This window comes from Carcharodon carcharias, chromosome 8, assembly GCF_017639515.1.
Source record: "Carcharodon carcharias isolate sCarCar2 chromosome 8, sCarCar2.pri, whole genome shotgun sequence".
NCBI classification, from domain to species: domain Eukaryota; kingdom Metazoa; phylum Chordata; class Chondrichthyes; order Lamniformes; family Lamnidae; genus Carcharodon; species Carcharodon carcharias.
In genome coordinates this window covers 102,135,210-102,152,617 of record NC_054474.1, presented here as the reverse complement: position 1 = coordinate 102,152,617, position 17,408 = coordinate 102,135,210, and the positions used below count along the sequence as shown (strand labels likewise).

The following is a 17,408-nucleotide window of genomic DNA, read 5'->3' as shown; positions in this document are numbered from 1 at the left end:
CTGTCGGGCTCCAGCTTCTTCTGCTCCTCAGATGTCTGCGATGTGAGCAAGGCTCTGACGGTATGTCCTGAATTCTGCATGTCACACTTGTCACAGAATCATAGTGCAGAAGAGGCCCATTGAGTCTGCACTGACACATGAGAAACACCTGACCTACCTACCTAATCCCATTTACCAGCACTTAAGAACACTTTTCCCCTTAGTTGAAGGGTCAGTCACAAGGGGGCATAAGTTCAAGGTGCCGTGTTCTGCACCAGTGTGTTTTCCTACCAGTGTGGGTGGATGATCCAGCGTTGGGGGATGATTCTGATGGGATGGCCTTATAATGATGCGCAGATGTATTACAATGAGGTTTCCAACAGCAGGAAACACAATCTGCCACTGACGGACAAAGCGGACGATTGCAAATTGGCTTCACGACGTCGTGAAACTGATTTTTGGCCTGCTTGCCATATTGTCCGCTCATGCCACCGAACATGCCCGACGCCAGCGGGAACGGAAAATTCCTCCCATAATTTTCCAGCTTGCATTAGACTCACATGGTGGCAGAAGATTTGGAAGCTCAGCATGGGGTCAAGAAGGACACACAGTCTATTTAAACTGAGACAGTGCGCGGCTAAGTGGATAGAATGGTGAAGGTAGAGAGGTTGCAGTGACAATGTAAGATTATGGTTTCAGTCTTTCCAGTGTTTAATTGGAAGAAAATGTGGCTCTGTCATGACTGGATGTTGGACATATAGTTTAAGAATCAGTGAGGGGCCAGGAGAGGCAGTGGAGATGTGGCAGTGTACATATAGAAGCTCATCCCAAGGCTGCAGAATTTGTTTGTGACACAGCTATCTGTTAAATGCCTTGACTTATTTTTTGCATTAATGCTGCTGTTTAAATTCAAACCATTGTGGTAGTGCAGGCGGCAATGACAGGCATCTGTGGTACCAAGAAATAAAATCCCTCAAGGAAGAGAGGGAGAAAAAATACCCTACCCTCTGTATAAGCAGCTTTTCTCATTTTGTCCTTGGAATGCATGCAGCATTAGCAAGTGGTACCCGTCCCGAGTTGCAATGAGGGCATAACCTGTCAACCATGGGACTAGTCACACGTCATTTGGGTAGTCTGTTCCTTTCTCAATGAACATGAATTAAATAATTGGGATTTCACAAAAATATATTAGCTTCCCTGGTCTTTGTCAGATTTATTGGATTTAATTTCACAACTTGCCTTCGAGGAACGTGAATTCACAATCTCTGGGTTCATAGTTCGGAACCATAACTACTCATCTCACAGTTCAGTATAGCTTTTGAATCACTAAACAATTTTACTGCTTTTAAGTCACCCTCAATTTTGAATCATTCTTTACATACAATATTATGAACTTTGTCACAGCAGCCAAATCCCTCCATTGTTAAGCATTATATAATGTTAGTAATACACTTGATTTAATATCTTGCATCTATGAATGGAGCAACACAGTTTGCTTGGGTTGCACTGTATTGGTTGCTTTTAGGACTGTGTTCAACAGTGTCTATGACAGGGACTTGTGAACAGTTTGGTGGATTGCATGTGATTGTGGATCTGCTTGTGAATGGTGTGTTTGCATGTTTGGAGTTTACAGTATGTGTGCTTGCACGTTGTTTGCTAAGCTTGTGAACCGCATGTGTGTTTGAACATTATTTGATAATTGGATGGACAGTGTATGTGTTTGTGAAATGTTTGATCATGGTTTGCATAGTGAATGTGATTGAAGACTGCTTTCACATTCAGGATGTTTATTTCAGGACAGCTTGGAGTATTGAATTTTGTTTATGCTTGCAGCTATAATGGCTGGTATAATAAATGTGCTCTGGCTGTTGAGTAATGGCACTCTTTGTATTTAGAGACATCTATAGGATATATTTTAAGGAAATGTGTGCCTGATGTGCAGATGGCGGAGTAATTTATTACTCTTTGGCATAACTGCAATGGGTTAATAAGATGACAAGACAGTTTAAGCTGAAGTATTGTTGACGTTCCCTTCTTTTCATTGACAAGTTCTTTTTTTCCCCTCCTGCACAGGTAACCAGATCCTAACCCTTGGGAATATCCCCAAGGATCAGCTTTATCCACTGAAACTCAAGGGCGTCTCCATCTGTTTTTGTGCATTGAAGGCAGCTCTTTGTGGGAATTATGTCAGTTTTGGTGTTTTCCACTTATATGGGGATAGCCACTTCGACAATGCACTGCAGGCCTTCCTAAAAATGCTGTTGTCAGTCTGCCACAGTGATTTGCTGGTAAGTGATCACACAACCTTGAACCTGAAAACCTTTGTCATCTGATGGGTCAGGGCACCTGAAGAGAGGACCTGTAATCCATGGGTGCCACTTTCTCATTTTCTTTTTCAATGTGTGACCCATCCATGTTAGCTCCATTGCAGGTCCTCAGAGAATTTTGTGCTGAATTTCCCATCTTGTGCTGGGTCCTGATGCAAGTTCTCAGAATGGGAAATTGGATCTTCAGTGCCATTGGATGCATGGGGTTACCTCCATTATGTTGTAGGTCGCTCTTATGGAGCTTACCTGCTTAAGTTATCTATTTAACTCGGTAACAGTCAGTGTTATTATGGCAACCTACAGTACGGACCTGAAAGCTGAAGTATATTGAGAGTCGCATACCTGAAATGTAAATTGACCATAATTTGAACTGTTTTAATTTTGAAATCCCATGGATACCAAGATTCTGAGAGATCGGATATATAATTATTTGGACAGCCAAGGGCTGATTAAGAATAGTCAGCATGGCTTTATGAGTGGTAGGTCGTGTTTAACGAACCTTGTAGAGTTTTTCGAGGAGGTTACCAAGAAAGTAGATGAAGGAAAGGCTGTGGATGTTGTCTACATGGACTTTAGTAAGGCCTTTGACAAAGTCCCACATGGGAGGTTAGTTCAGAAGGTTCAGACACTTGGTATCCATGGAGAGGTTGTAAACTGGATTCGAAATTGGCTGTGTGGGAGAAGACAGAGAGTGGTAGTGGATGATTGCTTCTCAGACTGGAAGTCTGTGACTAGTGGTGTGCCTCAGGGATCTGTGCTGGGACCATTGTTGTTTTTTGTCTATATCAATGATTTGGATGATAATGTGGTGAATTGGATCAGCAAGTTTGCTGATGACACTAAGATTGGAGGCGTTGTGGACAGCAGGGAAGGCTTTCAAAGCTTGCAGAGAGATCTGGACCAACTGGAAAAATGGGCCAGGAAATGGCAGATGGAACTTAATGTGGAAAAGTGTGAGGTGTTACATTTTGGAAGGTCAAACCAAGGTAGGACATACAGAGTAAATGGTAGGGCACTGAGGAGAGCGGAGGAACAAAGGGATCTTGGAGTTCAGATACATAGTTCCCTGAAAGTGGCGTCACAGGTAGACAAGGTTGTAAAGAAAGCTTTTGGCATACTGGCCTTCATAAATCAAAGTATTGAGTATAGGAGTTGGGATGTTATGGTGAAGTTGTATAAGACATTGGTGAGGCCAACTTTGGAATATTGTGTGCAGTTCTGGTCGCCTAACTACAGGAAGGATATCAACAATATTGAGAGAGTGCAGAGAAGATTTACTAGGATGTTGCCGGGTCTTAAGGAGTTGAGTTACAGGGAAAGATTAAACAGGTTAGGACTTTATTCCTTGGAGCGTAGAAGAATGAGGGGAGATATGATAGAAGTTTACAAAATTATGAGGGGTATAGACAGAGTAAATGCGAGTAGGCTGTTTCCACTTAGATTAGGAGAAATAAACACGAGAGGACATAGCTTTAGGGTGAAAGGGGAAAGGTTTAGGGGGAACATTAGGGGGAATTTCTTCACTCAGAGAGTGGTGAGAGTGTGGAACGAGCTACCATCTGAAGTGGTAAATGCAGGCTCACTCTTAAGTTTTAAAAATAAATTAGATAGATACATGGATGGGAGAGGTCTGGAGGGTTATGGACTAGGTGCAGGTCAATGGGACTAGCGGAATAATATTTCGGCATAGACTAGAGGAGTCGAATGGCCTGTTTTCTGTGCTGTAGTGTTCTATGGTTCTATTTCATGTCACTAATGCAAGTTATCAGAGTGAGTGTGTGTGTGAGTACATTCAGCCAGCACTCAGAGTCTTATTGGCTTCACAGGATGGGCAGGTTAACAAGTAAAAGTTTTGAAAGTTGATATATTTTGATCAGTACTCCTTTAAGTAAAGGGGAGGAGTGTCTTTGTTGTGGTTGGTCAATGGACAGCTAGTGTGGCAAATGGAAAGTTGGTACAGTAGACATTGTTCTTCTAAGATTGGAGCTAAAACATATTGCTGGAACAATGGAGACGGAGCCTTACTCTGCATCTAACCTGTGCTGTACCTGCCCTGCAAGTGATTGATGGGACAGTGTGGTGGGAGCTTTACTCTGTATCTAAAACCAGGGCCTATGAGCTAGTTGCACACTGGGCAGCATATAACCATGGTTGCATCTAAAATTTAAGTTCATAACTGCAATTAGAACCAGCTTCTGCCCTTAAAATGCATAGAGGCACTATCAATAAATATCTTAGCAGTGACTCCGAGACATATGAAACATGTAACGGCAGGCAAACTGGGTGCGTGAAAGGGTAATGACTAATTGTAAATTAAAATATTAAAAATTAGTTCATTATTGAGCCGTTAAATGCTTGGGACAGAATATAACGGGAGTAATTAATAATTATTGGTGAAGCATGCCCTTCTGAATAAGACTTAGGTGCTTAAATTGACTCAATGCTTGATATACACTATCCACCATGATTCCACAAACTCTCTTAAATTATAATTAATTAAAAATAGGGTAAATGGTTCGCCTTCAAAGATTCAGATATTATCTAAGGGCCCCAGTGGAAACAGCTTTCCTCAACTAATTGGGGTTTTATGTTACATTTGAGAACAGAATCTACACAAATATTTTTAAATAAATCCAAAAGCTTTGAATTGTTACTGGGGAAGAAGCAGTAACTCCACAGCAAATATTTCATGTTTCATTTGGTGTGGCAAGATTTGGAAACCATAATTCCAAGAATGGAAACGTACTGGGAGTGTGCAGAAAAACTCTAATAATAATGTTTGCGTGATCGGAGCTCATGCAGGGCACATAGCACAAACTAACCTTTCAATTTCAGCATCAATTTTGTTGAACAATCTAGGTGTGCAGGTTTTCTGGTGGGAGTGTGAGCTGGGATAACTGAACACTTAGGCTTTACTAATAACCACCTAAAAATCCATGTCGTTAAGGAATACCATGGCATTTATACTGAGGTCTCTGAAAAAACAGCATGATCAGTTAAACTCGTGAAAGTGCAAAGGGCAGAGCTTAATAAATTAATGGTAATTTGTCTTAATTGTACAAATACTGCATTATTGCCTCAAGTGGCTTTTCAAGGCACTTTCAGAGTAGACAACAGATTTTGCAAGGTTGCCATTTTCTTTAGAGAGGCAACTTTTGAAAAAATGCCTTCTACACTTCCTCCTTATTATTCATTTTAATTTCATACAGTGCAGTTTTACAAGGCTTTTGAGAATAACACAGTCTTCTTAAAGAGTGATGAGATCGCCTGTTAAATGAACTTAATAAGAAAATACTCTGTGGTGTATTACTATAGTTTCTACTTTATAATGTTTATGAAGGTTATTTATTTTTGCAAAATGCTAACAAATATGAATAAAATGCAAGAAGCACTGCTCTCAGCGCCTGTATAAAACCCATTCTGTGGTTAACAATTCTGTAAGCTATACTATACTGTATTACTTTGCATCCAACTCTCAAATCTCACTTGATTATGTCAGGCATTGGATATTGCAAAGGGTGTTGGCCCTGACAACCTTCTGGCAACAGTACCGAAGACTTGTGCTGCAGAGCTAGCCACAGCCCTGGCCAAGCTGTTCCAGTACAGCTAGAACACTGGCATCTACCTAATAATGTGGAAAATTGCCCAGGTATGCCCTGTCCACAAAAAGCAGGAAAATTCAACCTGACCAATTACCACCCTTCAGCCTACTCTCGATCATCAGCAAAGTGATGGAAGGTGTTGTCGACAGTGCTATCAAATGGCAATTACTCAGCAACACTGCTCACTCATGCTCAGCATGAGTTTTACTAGAGCCATTCAGCTCCTGATCTTACTACAGCCTTGATTCAGACATAGATGAAAAAGCTGAACTCAGGAGGTGAGGTGAGATGACAGTGACTGCTCTTAACACCAAGGCAGCATTTGACCAAATGTGGCATCAAGGAACCCGAGCAAAACTGGAGTCAATGGGAATCGGTGGGTATTAGTTGGTGCTCCTGCATGTGGTTAATCTCCTCCCAAACCTGGGCCAGTTTTTCTGGACCTGAATGACAGGGATGTTACCGTATGGGAGGGGCCTTTCCCACATCCACATCATGTAGAGCTAGTATGGTGCAGCCTGGCTTGTCTCAACAGATGCTTTTAAATGCAATGAGCAGCCTTGTCTGGCCTCCTTGCTGTTCTGCATTTAAATGGGTGAATATGGTGTCCAAATTCACTAGGATTTCTCTGTTTGCTAAGTGGACAGTAAGGGTTCGATGTGAGCTCACCCATATTTCCCTCCAATTCATCCTCCCTGTCCTCTCATACTGTGGCTCTGTTGTTATTGGACAGACCATCACCTGCTTGTCCCCTTCTTGTCTGCGATATGATTTTGTCATGTTGACATGACACAGCCTTTGCTCTTTCCTGCTGGCTGGGCTGTCAGTTGGGTAATTTACCTCCCCAAGCCTCTTTGCTACTCTGTATGGGCCACTGCACCTAGCTTTTAGGGGTTCACCCAGTATTCGTAGGAGCACTAGCATGTAGTCTCCTCATTGAAAGGTTCGGGCCCTGGCATGTTTGTCTGCCTGTTTTTTAATAGCTGTTTGTGAAATTTTTCCATGTTCTCAAGCCAAATCACAGCCTCTCATGAGGCACTCATGGAACACGGTTACATAGTCAAACATGGAGACTTCTCCTTCTGTTCTAAAAACCTCTCCTTGTTTAGTTTCAGAGGACCTCTCACTTGGTGTTCATAAACCAATTCAAATAGAGTTAAACTGGAGGACTCATTGGGTGAGTCCCTGGTAGCAAACAGAAGAAAACCTAGTCTTTTAACCCAGCCATGGGGGTATTCCAGGCAGTATGCCCTGATTACTGTTTTTAGGGTCTGGTGGTACATAACATCCCATGTGACTATGGGTGATACGTTGAGGACTTCAGCTGAGTCATGCCCAGGTTACCTATGACTTCCTGGAATATTTGGGACATGAAATCTGAGCCCTGATCTGATTGGATCTCGGTAGGCAGTCCATTCTGGGTAAAGAATTGTGTTAATTCCCCCAGCACTATTTTGGCAGTTATGGTTCTAGGGAATGGCCTCTGGGAAGTGGGTATGCATATTCACGATAGTAAGGATATACTAGTAGCCCCCTTTGGTTTTGAGCAGGGACCTTGTCTAGTTTCTTTTTTTAATGATGCACACAGACCTTCGACATTGTAGCCTAGCTAACTTTATTGATAACACATTTTCCTAACATGAACACATAAACTCTATCAAGACAGGCTGCAACATATGCTATCTGACCTTCAATCCCCAGATCAGATGTCCCTGTACAGATATATATATATAATCTGGAATTAAAAGTCTAACAATGACCATGAAACCATTGTCAATTGTAAAAATCCATTTCGTTCTCTAATGCCCTTAAGGGAAGGAAATCTGTTGTCCTTACCTGGTCTGGCCTACATGTGACTCCAGACCCACAGCAATGTGTTTGACTCTTAAATGCCCTCTGAGCAAGGGCAAATCGGGAAGGGCCTAGCCAGCGATGCCCACATCCATGAATGAATTTTAAAAATACTGGAACCCACAACCACAATTGCCTATTATCATGACATTTCCCTTTTCTTGAAAGGTCTTGTCAGGTCTGACATGCTCGGAATGAATTTTGCAAGATAGATCACCATTCCCAAAAACCTCTCCAAGTCTTTCTTAAATTCAGGAGGTGGATGTTCACAACTGCTTTATTTTACTCTGGTCTGGCTGCAGCCCCTCATTTGTTTGGACATGTCCCAAGTACTTGATTTCATGAAAACCTATTTTGCACTTTTCCTTTTTCAACTTGAGGTTCCTTTCTCTAGCTCTGGCCAGCACCTGCCTCAGTGTGTGGTAGTGTTCTTCTCATGAGGCTCCCCAGACCAGCAAGTCATCGATATAGTTTTCTGTGCCCTCTAACCCTTCAAACAGCTGCTTCACTGTTCTGTGGAACACCCTCAGAGCTGAATTAATACCAAAAGGTAAGTGTAAAAGCTGTAATGCCCGTATGGTGTGTTGAAGGTACAGAGATAGGAGTTGCATTCATTTAGCTTGACCTGCCAGAAGCCTGAACTCACATCCAAGATGAATAGTATTTAGCATCAAAAACAAAAATTGCTGGAAAAACTCAGCAGGTCTGACAGCATCCGTGGAGAGAAAGACAGAGTCAATGTTTCGAGTCCGTATGACTCTTCTTCAGAACCTTTTATCTTGGTATTTAGCATCAGATAGCTTACACGTGATCTCTTCTACTGCAGGCAGCTGGTAATGCTCTCTTTGTACTGCCTGGTTTAGGTCCCTGGGATCCAGACAGACTCTCAGATTCCCATCTGATTTTTCTACAGTTACAGTTGGATCAACCTGCTTTGTCAGTTTTTCAGTTTTCTTGATGATGTGAAGTTTCTCTGTTCTGTTCAACTCTGCTTTCAGTTGGTCTCTCAGCATTTCCTGGGCGGGTGTATTTTGGGTGTCACAGCTTCATCAGTCTTAATGGTGTGTTCTCCTTTTAGACAGCTTATTCCCTGGAACACATCTTTATACTTGCTCAGGACGTCATCAGTGGTGACAGTCATTATTCTCCTGATTAGCTTCAGATTTTCACAAGTTTTAATTCCAAGAATGGGTTTTTGCATCAGTTTTCACCACTGTGAATGGAAGTGCTTGAGACTGTTTTTTGTAGTTTGCTTTAAGTGTGCACTTGCCTTCTACTGCAATGTTTTCACCTGTATATGTAGACAGCTTCATTTTTGTTTTAGTTAGCTGGTTTTCTTTGCTTATTTTACAATTCAGGCTTATGGGAATGACATTTGCATGTACACCTGTGTCAAGCTTGAAATTCACTATCATGTTGGCAATTTTTTAATCAGCCTTCCATTCGTCTTCTTTGGAATTTGTTGTTCTGCATCAACAAAAAGGTCAGTTTCAGTGTCTGTCATCATCTGCAATCGTGCGCACTTCCTTCAATTTACACATCTTAGTGGCGTGATTTAGCTTATCACAGTTCTTACATTGCTTTCCTTAGGCTGGACAACTACATCATAAATGCTATGTTCTGCACTGGCTGCATTTAAATATTTTAAAAGCAGTTTTGTTCTTTTTACCTTCAGACTGTCTATTTGTTCTTTCCCGGAGCTGTTTCTGTTTAACTGCATCTAACTGTTTGACCATGTGTGACTTATCATCTTCTGTCATCTGTTTAATCTGGCATTTTGTTGCCTCTACCGCTCTGCAGATATTTATTGCTTTTGCCAGCTTGAGATCAACTTCTATAAAAAGCTGTTCTCTCAGAGAATCATTTGTGATCCTGTCAATTGTTCTATCTTGGATGGGTGATTCTTCAATCTGTCCAAATTCACATGATTTAGCTTGTTTTCTCAGCCCAGTTATGTACTGACTAATGTTGTCACTGCCTTGTGTGCACATAAAAATTCAGTATCTTTCATACATGATGTTTTTCTTAGGGCTACAGTAGGCTTCAAATTTTTTCATTATTTCTTTCAAGTTATTGTGTTTCTTATCACTTTCAAATGTGAATGCATTTAAGACTTCTAGGGTTTCTTCCCCTGCTATGTGAAGAAAGATGGAAGACTGTACCTGAGGGCCTTTTTTATCACTGCCTGTCACTGTGAAGTGCAGCTCAAATCGCTGGAACCATCTCCAGATTTTGGCAAGATTGCCCTCCAAATTGAGTTCTGTCGGTGGTTTCAGAACCTCCATTCTTGCAACTAGTTTACTTCTGACACCATGGGGAGAATTTTCCGATCAGCGAGTGGGAACGGGGCATGCTCACCAATGTGTAAAATGACACCCGGTGACGTCAGGCGGATTTCCCGTCATCATTTAGATTTTTAGTTCGGCAGGCATGCAGCCAAGTCGGCTGGCGCCCGCCAAACTTTCAAAGGCCAATTAAGGCCTGTTTAAAACTAATTAAATCAATTAAAATGAGCTGCCCATCCAACCTTGAGGTTGCCGGGCAGGCAAAGAGCCCAGGTTGCTTTCGCATTTTTCATGGAACCTCATCTACAAGTGGGATGAGGTTTCATGAAGTGTTTATAAATTAAATAAATTTTTTAATTAATTCCCTTGACATGTCCCAGCTCATTTGACACTATCACATGAGGGGACATGTCTTAAAATATTTTCAATTCTTTATTTAAATGTTTGAACCATAAACAAATCTCCCTGAGGCACCTCTGTGCTTCAGGGAGATTTCTGTGTTCTTTTGCATGCATGCGAGAAAGAGCGCAGGCCCAGACTCAGGGAAATCCCCCCCCCCCAACCATCCGCACAGGGAGCGCTCAGCACTTCCGGGCGGGCCTTAATTGGCCCACCCACATAAAATGGCGGCGCACACACAATCGGGGGCGCCGATTGGGTTCACGCTCGCTCCCGCCCGCCCCCGCACAACTCCCCCAACAGGGGGAAATTTCAGCCCCATGTCTTGTTTCCTTTTTTAATGATGCACACAGACCGTCGACATTGTAGCTGAGCGAACTATTGATAACACATTTTCCTAACATGAACACAAAGCTGCAGTATCTGAACTCTATCAAGACAGGCTCCAACATATACTATTTGACCTTCAACCCAGGTGATCCCGTGTATTGTACAGAGTACCGTATAGTATCTAATACTGGAGTCCATGACCACAATCAGCTATTATCATGACAGGCCCCACACAGTACACACCTTGCTGAATGGTTCCTCAGAAACCGGCATGGGAATCATAGGTGCTGGTTTTATTGCAGGTTAGGGTTTTCCCACAACCTGGCAGGTGAATGTGGCAGGTTCTGCAAAGCCTTACTACATCCTTGTGGAGATGTGGTCAGTAAATCTGCTGGCTGATGTGGGCTTGCATTTTGTGTAAGCCAACATGCACAGCCATCGGAATTTCGAGTGCTAGCTGTGATATTTCCCCATGGTACTTTAGTGGCACCATTACCCGGTGGATCATTGTCCACACCTCGTTTGCAGGTTTGTGAGGAGGTCTCCACTTCCTCATCAGCACCTCATTTTTAACTTTTTTTTTCATTAACGGGATTTGGGCTTCTCTGGCTGAGCCAGCATTTATTGCCCATACCTACTTGCCCTTGAGAAGGTGATGGTGAGCTGCCCTTCTTGAACCGCTGCAGTCCATGTGGTGCAGGTACATCCACAGTGCTATTAGGAAGGGAGTTCCAGGATTTTGACCCAGCGACAGTGAAGGAACCACGATATATTTCCAAGTCAGGATGGTGAGTGACGTGGAGGGGTACTTCCAGTTGGCGGCATTCCCATCTATCTGCTGCCCTTGTCCTTCTAAATGGTAGTGTTCGTGGGTTTGGAAGATGCTGTTTAAGGAGCCTTGTAGTAGTATTCAGGGATTGCCTCTGTCTCAGCTTCAGCCTGTGCAGCCTGAGCTAACTTCTTTAACAACGGGGCGGCTTGCAGAGCCGCAACCAGGAAGACCCGCTTATTACCTCCTTTGGGTCCTTTGGACTCCCGAGAAAGATCTCAGGTAACCAGATAGTCGGTCACCTGTCTGCAGTGCCACTTCAGCCTCCTCTGCTGGAGTTTGCCTGGCCATAGAACGGGTTAAGACACAGTCAGGGAAAATACCTGGCACATTCTCTTGCAGCTGTTCTGTCTCCCTGACCTCGGTTGGCTGCTCTGAGACTATTGGGGATGCTATCACGCTGATCCCGCCAGGTCATTGCCAAGGAGCAGTTCAACCCCATCCACAGGCAAATTGGTGATGACTCCCATGGTCACCGGTTGTGACATAAGGTTGCATTCTAGGTGCACCAGGTATAAGGGGATGGGAATTTAACCCCCTTAAATACCCTTTACCAACACCTTGGTACTTACTGCATTCTCTGGTGGAAAGGTCATGCCTTTTCCCAGCAGTAGCATTTGACTGGTCCCTCTATCCTTCAGTATCACTATAGGCTTACTCACCTTGCTCTAGTGAAATGTGGCCACTCTTCCTTTTGATACAAAATCCTTGTAACATTCAGAAATATTTACACTTACAGTAGTGTGTATACAAGGATTTTCTGCCACAGTTAGAGCCATGGCCTGGTCTGCTATGTTCTTTGTCTGACCCATTTTTTTCACGGGATTTATGTGCCCAACAAATCCAACAGGTTTTTCCTATAACTTCCAGCATTTAGCACAGAGGTGTCCTGCCGTGTGGCAGTTAAAACACACTGGCTTTTTGGCCTCACTTCTTTTCTCAACACCATCCTTTCTGGCTGATGGAGGGCCCAGGGCCAGGAAGAGAAATCATGGCCCCTGGTTTTCTCGTGTTCCTGGGCCCCTTATTCCCCTCCCCACCACTTTAGTCCTCCCCCTCAATTATGCATGATATTTTTCCCCTTTGAAGATTCACCAAATAATTCGCCAAACAATCACAGAAAGGTCCTAGTAAAATAAGAATGCCGATTGACGCCTGGTTACAAATATCGTCCAATATATACACAGCATGGGTCATTACTATTAAGAGAAGCAAAAATATAATGCAATGTTAGTTTGTGTGCACCCCCAGGTGATCCTACTGTGACTATTAAACAAACCAGTACAAATTTTACTTGAACAGCATTTTGCATATTGTTAATTTGACAGGAAAGTATCCAGTTAGTTATTTATAACATTGTGTGAACGGTGATGCCTCAGCCCCCATTAGTATGTTCTGCACATTGCACCATATGGGCACATGACAGTAAATTCATATTTGGGGAAAAATTCAATACTTGTAACCAAGATAAGCTGCCCAAGCTCTTTTCCATTCTGCAGAAGTAGAAGACTTTCTTCTGCCTGGGTACATGATATTATTCAGTATAATTATTTCATTCAAGGAATGTAAGTGGATTCTATTTTATCAGTAATCTCACAGGGGAGAAAGATCCTGAGCATAATTGAACAACTTAGGTCTTCATTGTCAGTGAGAAGAGTTGGAGCCCTCAGGTTTCTTTGTGCGACATACTTTTAAGAGGCCAGTGAACAAAAACTGAATATTTCACAAATGTATGTTTTATAATCAGCAAGTCTAAATACTCTGCTGATTGCTGCTTCTCACTAAAGTATATTTTCAATATCTTCTGTCCAACATAACTTTATCACAAAATTTCAATACCTTAAAAATCTCATAAAAAGCACCTAGATAGTGTGAGATAATAGGTAAATAGACAAAGGACAAGATTGAAGTCAATGGCAAAGACTCTTGAGAGTCGTGCTGTGTAAACAAATGTAGCTGAGGAACTGAGTTTATACCTGAGAGTTTGGTGAGCGGGGGAGTTTAAAGTATTCATCTTATTCTTTTGAAATCTAGCCTTATCTGTAATTGGCAGTAACTGGAAAGTACTGTGTAAGTAGACTTTTTTTAATTTCTTCCAGCCTCTAGGACGCCAGTGTGATCCGGGGCAAACACGTCTGCAGTAAATGTTTGCGGCTGGAGGAGCTTTGGCTCAGATTCATTGAGCTGGAGACTGAGCTGCACACGCTGTGACACATCAGGGAGGGGAAATGTTACCTGAGTGCTTTGTACCAGGAGATAGTCACACCACTTAGGATAGCGTCTTCTGATTTGGTCAGTGATCAGGGACAGAAAGGTATGACTGCAAGTGAGGCTGGTAAGGAGGGCAGAGTGCAGGAATATGAGCCTCTGCAATTGTCCAATAGGTTTGAGGTTCACTCAGCTTGTTTGGATGAGAGTGGGGGTTGGAAGGTGGATAAGCAAACTAGCCATGGCACCGTGGTACAGGAAGCCATTCAAGTGGGGGTAGCATAAAGGAATGTAGTGGCAGTAGGGGACAATATAGTGAGGAGGATTAACACTGTCCTCTGCAGCAAAAAGCGAGAGCCCAGACAGCTGCGTTGCCTGCATGGTGCCAGGTTTCGGAACATCTGCTCAGGGCTGGGGAGGCAATTGAAGTGGGAGTGGAAGGATCCAATTTTCGTGGTTCATGTAGATACCTACAACATAGGTAGAACTAGGAATGAGGTTCTGCATTGATATGAGGAGCTAGGCACTAAATTAAAAAGCAGAACCTCAACTGTTATAATCTCTGGATTATTACCTTAGCCACATGCAAATTGGCATAGGGTATATAAAATTAGAGAGATGAATATTGGCTTAAAGATTGGTGTGGGAGAAGTAGATTCTGGTTTGTTGGGCACTAGCACCAGCACTGGGGAAAGCAGGGGCTGTACCATTGGGATGGTCTGCACCTGAACCATGTTTCTACCAGTGTTCTTGTGAACCACATAACTAGAGAAGTAGAGAGGGCTAGAAACTAAATAGTGGGGACAAGGGATCAAATGTAGGCAGATGTGGTATAACAAAGAATAGAAACAAGGGAAGAGAGCAAGGTATTAATATGCAAAATTATAGACCGTGAGAGGAAGGGACAGAGAGTACATGTCTAAGAGTAAGTCAACAGATAAGGCTAGAGGTTAAAAAAATAATAAAAGGATAAAATTTAAGTCTCTGTATCTGAATGCATATAGCATGTGAAACAAAACAGATGAAATGATAGTGCAAATAGAGATTAATAAGTACAATCTAATAGCCATTTCAGAGACATGGCTGCAGGATGGCATAGATTGTGACCTGAATATTGAAGGCTATGTGCGTTTTAGGAAGGATCGAAAGTTAAGAAAGGGTGGAGGGGTGGTTTTGTTAACTAAAGACAACATTAGCACAATAGAGATGTATAACCTAAGTTCAGGAAACCAGGATATAGAAGCGGTTTGGGTAGAGATGAAGAACGATAAAGGCAAGAAGTCAGTTGTGGGAGTGGTGTACAGGACCCCTTACAGTAATCACAGAGTAGATGGGGTACCAAAGAAGAAATAGTGGGAGCTTGTCAGAAAGGTACGGCGATTATCATGGGGGATTTTAATCTACATATAGACTGGAATAATCGGGTGGACAAAAGTAGCCTAGATGACAAATTCATAGAATATTTTCAGGATCATTTCTTAGACCAGCACATTCTGGAGCCAACCAGGGAGCAGGGTATTCTTGACCAGATCTTGGGCAATGAGATAGGATTAATTAATGACCTCCATAGTGAGGATGCTGCTGGGTAGCATAATATGATTGAATTTTACATTCGGTTTGAAGGCGAAAAGAGTGGACCTATGATTAGTACTTTTTACTGAAATAAGTGCAGATATGAGGGCATGAAAGCAAAGCCAACAAACGTGATCTGGCAAGTTAGGTTAAGGGATAGGTTAATAGAGATGCAGTGACAGACACTTGAGGGGATATTTCAGAATACACAGAATAGATATATTCCAGCGAAAAAGAAAAATTCCAAGGGGAGGACCCGCCATCAGTTAAAATGTTTAAACATAGTATCAAACTTAAAGAAAAATTATATAATTGCGCTAAGCTGGCTGGCAGGTCAGAAGATTAGACAAAATATAAAAAACAGCAAAGAATGACTAAAACATTAATAAGGATTAATTCAAAATTAGTGTACAAGAGAAAGCTAGCTAGAAATATAAAGACATAGTAAGAGTCTCTATGGAAATTTAAAAGGAAAAGAATTAAAAAAGTGAGCATTGATCCTATAGCAAGTGAGCCTGGGGAGTTAATAATGGAAAATAAGGAGATGGGAGATGAATTGAACAGGTATTTTGCATTGGTCGTCACTATAGAGGATACAAATAACTTCCCAGAAATAGCTGTAAGTCAGGAATTGGAAGGGAGGGAGGAGCTCAAGAAAATTACAATCACCAAGGCTGTAGTACTTAGGCCAGAATTTTACATCTCGCAGCTGGGCGCATGCCCAAGCCGAATGGACGTGAAATTGTGCGAGATTACTCTGGGTGAGTCATCCCACACGTGAGCAATCTTCAGGTCAGCGGGCCTGCGCGAGTGTCGGAGCCGCACCGCCAACAATTAAAGTGCCAATTAAGGCCATCAAAAAGCCAATTGTAGTTGATTTTACTTTGCCTGCGTGATTTCATTGCATGAGCTGAATTACCGTTGAATTACCGATACCTCATCCAGGGGCAATATAAAACGGGTCTGCTATTGTGTGTAGTGAGGAGTTAAGGAGATAGTTTGCTGCTGCTTGCTTATTTGAACTTGACAGCTTCATCTCTGTTCTTTTTTTAAATTTGTTTACATTTATTGCCCTTGTTCAGAGGGTATTTAAGATTGCTGTGGGTCTGGAGTCACATGTCAGACCAGGTAAAGACATCAGATTTGCTAAAGGAAATCCTAGGAGGCCTAAAGGACATAAGTGAACCAGATGGGTTTTTATGACAATTGACAATGGTTTCATGGTGATCATTAAACTTTTAATTCCAGATTTTGTTATTGAATTCAAATTCCACCATCTGCCATGGTGGGATTCGAACCCAGGACCCCAGAGGATTACCTTGGGTCTCTGGATTACAGGTCCAGTGGCAATACTACTACGCCATTGCCTCCCCCACTTCAGTCTTAGCATTTGTAGGCTTCATTTCAAGATTCCTTGGTGGCTCTGGAGTGTTTTCACCGGTTGGACCCTTCCAGGCACCAGACAGTCTTCTGTTGCCCTGGCAAAGGGGATTGTCTACTCCACTGGTGGTACCTCCTCTGAGGAGGAAGAAAGGGGCAAAAGGGAGAGAAGGCCAGGTGTCCCTATGGAGCTGCCAAGGGAGCGACCTGTGGGAGGGGAGGAACAGGCACAAAGGGCATGGGGCCAGCAGGTAGTCCAAGGTGGAAGAGTCCGCAGAAGATGCACTATCCTGTTGCCAGGGTTTACAGGCAGCGATGCAGCTACCTCAACATGTTGCAATGCTGAAGGAGGCTCCACCTCTCCAGGGAGACTGTGACTTCCATTTGTCAGATGATTGGGCCTGAGGTCACCTCCAACTGTGTGGGTGGATATCCCATGCCAGTGGCTCTGAAGGTCACAGTGGCCCTCAACTTCTCTGCTTCCAGCTCTTTCCAGGGGTCAGTGTGGGATCTTTGTGGAATGTCCCAGTCAGCTGTCCACAGTTGCGTCAAGCTGGTGACTAATACTCTGTTCAGCCGGTAATGACATTTATTCATTTCCATATGGATGAGTTCAGCCAGGCTGAGTGAGCCAGAGGGTTTACAG

The 17,408-nt window shown here is 42.8% G+C and overlaps 1 protein-coding gene across 1 annotated transcript in view; it reads left to right on the top strand.

Annotated features, from left to right (window-relative positions):
- LOC121281476 (ran-binding protein 17-like) overlaps window positions 1–17,408 on the top strand; it is a gene marked incomplete at its 5' end in the record, with an annotated part of 1,080,904 nt that overhangs the window by 761,766 nt on the left and 301,730 nt on the right. Inside the window, one exon of the mRNA XM_041194421.1 lies at window positions 2,053–2,267. Within this exon, the coding sequence (XP_041050355.1) occupies window positions 2,053–2,267 (215 nt within the window). The remainder of the gene's footprint in view (window positions 1–2,052; window positions 2,268–17,408) is intronic.